The sequence below is a fragment of the Asparagus officinalis genome, chromosome 8 (genome assembly GCF_001876935.1).
Source record: "Asparagus officinalis chromosome 8, Aspof.V1, whole genome shotgun sequence".
Lineage (NCBI taxonomy): Eukaryota > Viridiplantae > Streptophyta > Magnoliopsida > Asparagales > Asparagaceae > Asparagus > Asparagus officinalis.
The window spans coordinates 67,958,388-67,963,115 of NC_033801.1; the positions used below are offsets into that span (position 1 = coordinate 67,958,388).

Below are 4,728 nucleotides of genomic sequence, written 5' to 3' on the forward strand. Positions count from 1 at the left end.
ACTAGATTCAATGAACCAAACCATAGATATCGATACCAAGCTTCAAACCCGTTATAGACCTATAAATCTCTAACGACCCGACCCGTTGGCTAAATATCCCGCATTAACACTGTAAGCCTCTTACGAAACGGTCTAGAATTGTTCTAGCAGAATCTTCTACGGCTAAGGATGGAGTGTAGGATAATAAATGTAGTTCTTGCTGACCATTTGCACAAGTTGCGGCATTTTGTTGGCCACTGTATCTCACTTCCGATACTCCCAATTACTATAAAATCCTTTCCATTCATCGTTTCTCAAAAAGCCTTGATCTTTTGTGAAGGAGGAATATGGAGCACGCGTTTCAGGTGAACTCTTTTTTGTAATTTTATTTGATTTCTGTTAATGGTTTTTGTTAATTGACGCTATCTGATGGGTTTACGGATTATAGGGGTTGAAAGAGACTGGGTGATTGTTTTGCCTTTTGTGGCAACGGGGTTTAAGCTTTTTTTTTTTTTTGCTCTGAATTTAAGTAGGATTATGAGTAGGATTTTAGGTGTCCCTTTTTAAGGGTAAGTTCAATTAATTAGAGGAGTCATTTTGAGGTGATCTTTTCTCCGAATTGAATACTCTGAAAAAAAATTTCATTACGATTTTTTATGTTCCTAGTGCTCACCACTTGAAAGAATAATTTCAATTCAACTTGGTTGTAGCATGATTTACTCGCAAGTTCTTGTGTTTTAGTTTTGGACATACAAGAAGTTGGGACTTGTGGAGACTTGGAATAGGCTCTATAGATATTTATTGGATTCATAAAGAACTTGTAGACTATGCGATGCTATTTTGTTGAATATGAGAAAAGAGTAGGATTTTGGGGGCTACCCTTGTCAAATAATTTTGGGTAATAGGTGGCTATTATGAAATAGTTTGCTAGTGTATGTTGAGCATGCATCGGTATGTGGACACATGAGGTCATGCGTGCATTATGCTTGTGTGCATGTGCATGAGGGGGAGGGAGCACAAGCAATTCAAGTCCTTTTATTTATTATTTTTTTTTTATGTTTAGAGATTGACTGTAAGCGCATCTATAAACCATATATCCATGTAACATGTATTTTAACGATGTCACTTTGACTAGCTATCAGCACTAAAAAGTTCAATTTTTCTTTGTTTTTTTTATTTGCAATAGAAAAAAAGTATTTTGCATTTACATATTAGTGAGATTTCTAGTCTTTGAATAGAAAAGTTTTGTTATGGTGAAGGGAAAGTTATTTGTGAAATTGATGTCATATACTAAGAAATAGTTATTTCTTTTGGTGTTTGGCTTAATTTTATTCTCTAAAACCAATTAATACGACAAGTCACTAGATGTCCTGTTGAAGGCAACACATGCTAACACTTTTTTCTCTGCAGACCGTAATGAGTCTGAAATTATCCTAGATGGGGGTGAATAGGGTATATGCTAATCTAATCCGATATCAATGCCAAATTAAATCTTATTAACAATTATATCCTTGCAAATTATGATATACAACAAAATGTGAGCAAGGATATGTAATTAAACAAGGGCGAAATAAACATGAGACAAGATGCAAATGAGATAGTGCGCAAATGACAATCACAAACAAACAATATGATCACAGAGTTCGGTCACCCTCGACCTACGTCTCCGCTCCTCACTCTCGAGGAGAATCTCCACTATCTCAACCGATTTTTCAACGCTAACTGAAAACATTTACAACTCCACACAATCGGTTTTTTAGCTCACCAAAAACTTACACAACTCACACAATTGTAATCACACAATACACCCTTTAAGTGTTGGCCTAGCCCATGTCGACTTTCTCAAGTTCTCGGATGTACACCCTCTCCCTAGGTTTTACTACCGACGCCACTGCTCTTGAAATCGACCCCGTCTCTCACCACACACTCTAGTGTACTTGTGTATAACAATGTGATCTCACAATTAAGCTCAAGTACAAATGATTTTTCTCTCTAAGAAGATGAGAACTCAATTAAGCTCACACTCAATGCCACAACCTCACAACTCTATTATACAATATGTGAGAATACTAAAAGCTCAAGTGAGTTGTTTGTGAACAATGAGCAATAATGAAAACTAAACTCAATATAAAATCTAGCTTAATAAAATAAATAATCAACAAATAAATATATGAAGCTAGAAATTGAGTTTAGAGAAAACTTCTTTGTAAAACAAGAGTAAGAGAGATTGAAATTGAAGCCTAAACACGAAATGGATGATCTCTTCCTCTTGTGAAAATTTCTTCATATAAACTCTTGTAAAAACATACTTAAATAAACTAAAATCCTTGTAAAACTTGTTTTAAAACTTTCTTAGTTAAACTCAGAAGTTATAGGGTACGGGGTATATATAGGGACCCTAAGAAACTAACTAAAACCAACTAAAAACACAAAACAACAAAAATCTAGAAAATAACCGTTACTGTGCAACGGTCATATTATAAGTCGACTTATGACAGGCTATGAAGCACGGACACGCATAACATGAAGCCATGTCGTGTCGTGTCCGTGTCGGACACACGTGTCGAACACACGTATCCTATGTATTTTTTAGGATTTGCCTCGTGTCGGCGTGTCGGATGACTGTGTCGGATCCGTGTCCGTGCTACATAGATGACAGGTATAAGTCGACTTATGTTTTCATGAGTCGAATTATATAAGTTATAAGTCGACTCAGCAGACGAAAATATAAAACTGCACAACATATCATAAGTTGACTTATAAGTCGACTTATAAGTCGACTTAAACGTGCACAAGACGTGAAATGCGCAGTAAAAATCAACTTAAAACATTGTTTAAAATATCAAACAAATTCTAAAAAATATAAAACTTAGAAAAATATTTATAAACGTGAAAATGAACATGTTACAAAAAGAATTTTTCAAATTACATTTCCTATTTGTGAAAACTTATTATTTTGCAAAATCTCACAAATACGTGTTCGTTCAAATACTTGATTTTGACAAAATGACTTAAATAAAGTTTTGAAAGCTTTTGAATGGATTTATAGACTTAGGAAAAGATGTAAACTAGTGTTATGAAGTTCATAAACCAAGAATACAATATTTTCTAAAAAATACACATATTTTGCTATCTTACAAAAAACACTAAATATGATTTCATTGAATTGAAATTGTTAAAACTTTATTTTAATGAAATCATATCAAGCACGTATAAATATGAAACAAATAAGTGTGTATATAACTATATTCATTTGTTTCATATTTATGTGGCTAAACTTGAAGGCAATAAAACGAAAACAATGTGTATGTGTATAATTTGGGCTCTAAGTATTAACACACATAATATAAACATCTAAACTAATATACCCAAGCTATAGGTCTTTAATGTAGCTCAACTTGGTTGCAGATAAAGCTTGATCTTGAATATTACTTTGAATTACAAATGACTTTATTCCGATATTCCGTCAACCTCCATTGAATGTCATCATTAAGGCGCAATCCATCCAACCTCCAACGGAGGATCCTTGTGTAGAATATCTAACAATCAAATATAAATACTAAACAACTATTGTTAGGAATTGTTTGTTAATCATCAAAACTAGATTAGATAGTAGGCTCATAAACATGAGACCTAACAGAGTCAACTTCTTACCATTACAATGACAAATATATTGAAAAACCATTCGTGTTATGTGATATATCTCATGTATATGAATGGTTCCAAGTTTCACATTAAGACAACATCTTCTATCCAAAGTCTTATAACTTTTGTTTGGAGACGCATAGCGTTAAAAATCATATACTTTTAACTTCAACCAATCTTTAGGTAGTTGCATGTACAACATCAACTCAAAGGACCTGCTTAGCCTTAATACAATTACTACTCTTTCCTAAGAAGTCTGCTTCACTTGCTGGTTTTGTTTAGATATTTTTTGGGAGGTGTCTTTTTTTTGTTTGGATTTTGGAGGAGGTAACTCACACAAAAGAAATTTTTAGTAGTAAAGCACTAACGATTTACAACATTAACTCTCACAAGAACACCCCTCTTTCACACACCTCATTCTTACACACCTCACTTATATTACTAGAACACTCACACAATCTCAAGCTACATATTCAAGCTCACTTCTTTACTTGCTTGTTCAAATGTGACCTTATGGTCTCTATTTATTGTTGTCTTAAGAGTGGCAGGATGGAAGAAGAATTAATCCTAGCCATACACTTATTGGGAGTTTCTAAAATAATAAATATTAACCATACACATGTATGCTCCTAGAAACTTCTTCGTAGATATTTTTTAAAGATAACGCTAAAGAAATTTCTAAAGAATACTGTTTGAGGGTAATCCTTGATCATGCGTAGTCCAGGACTGTGAGGCTCATGTGTTTGGTACCAAACTTACTCGGTACGCTCAGGACAATCAAGTCATGATATCAGATCATATATTTGCTCCTGACAAAATGGAGAAGGTCAAATAAGTACAACTACTAAGATTAGCGACCGTGTCTAAGTCCTATTTTCAAAATCAAGACATGAAATATCATTGATGCTGACTGGAGCTCACCACTCCCTACTGACAGAGAATGCACGTGTAGTCAAGAAGTGGGATATAAAGGTGTAGAAATCCTTGTACGTGATTTAGATTATGATGGAGAAGATTTTGCTTTCAATTACTGACTATTGAGGATGTAGAGATGCTAAATAAGCATTGGGTGTCCTCGTTGCCTTTCTCAAAGAAAAATATTGT

General features: G+C 34.0%; 1 protein-coding gene across 1 annotated transcript in view; it reads left to right on the forward strand.

The window, feature by feature from the left end:
- The window catches only part of LOC109820095 (1,2-dihydroxy-3-keto-5-methylthiopentene dioxygenase 2-like), a 20,925-nt gene continuing 16,426 nt past the window's right edge, over nt 230–4,728 (forward strand). Inside the window, exon 1 of the mRNA XM_020386166.1 lies at nt 230–344. Within this exon, the coding sequence (XP_020241755.1) occupies nt 327–344 (18 nt within the window). The 5' untranslated portion in view covers nt 230–326. The remainder of the gene's footprint in view (nt 345–4,728) is intronic.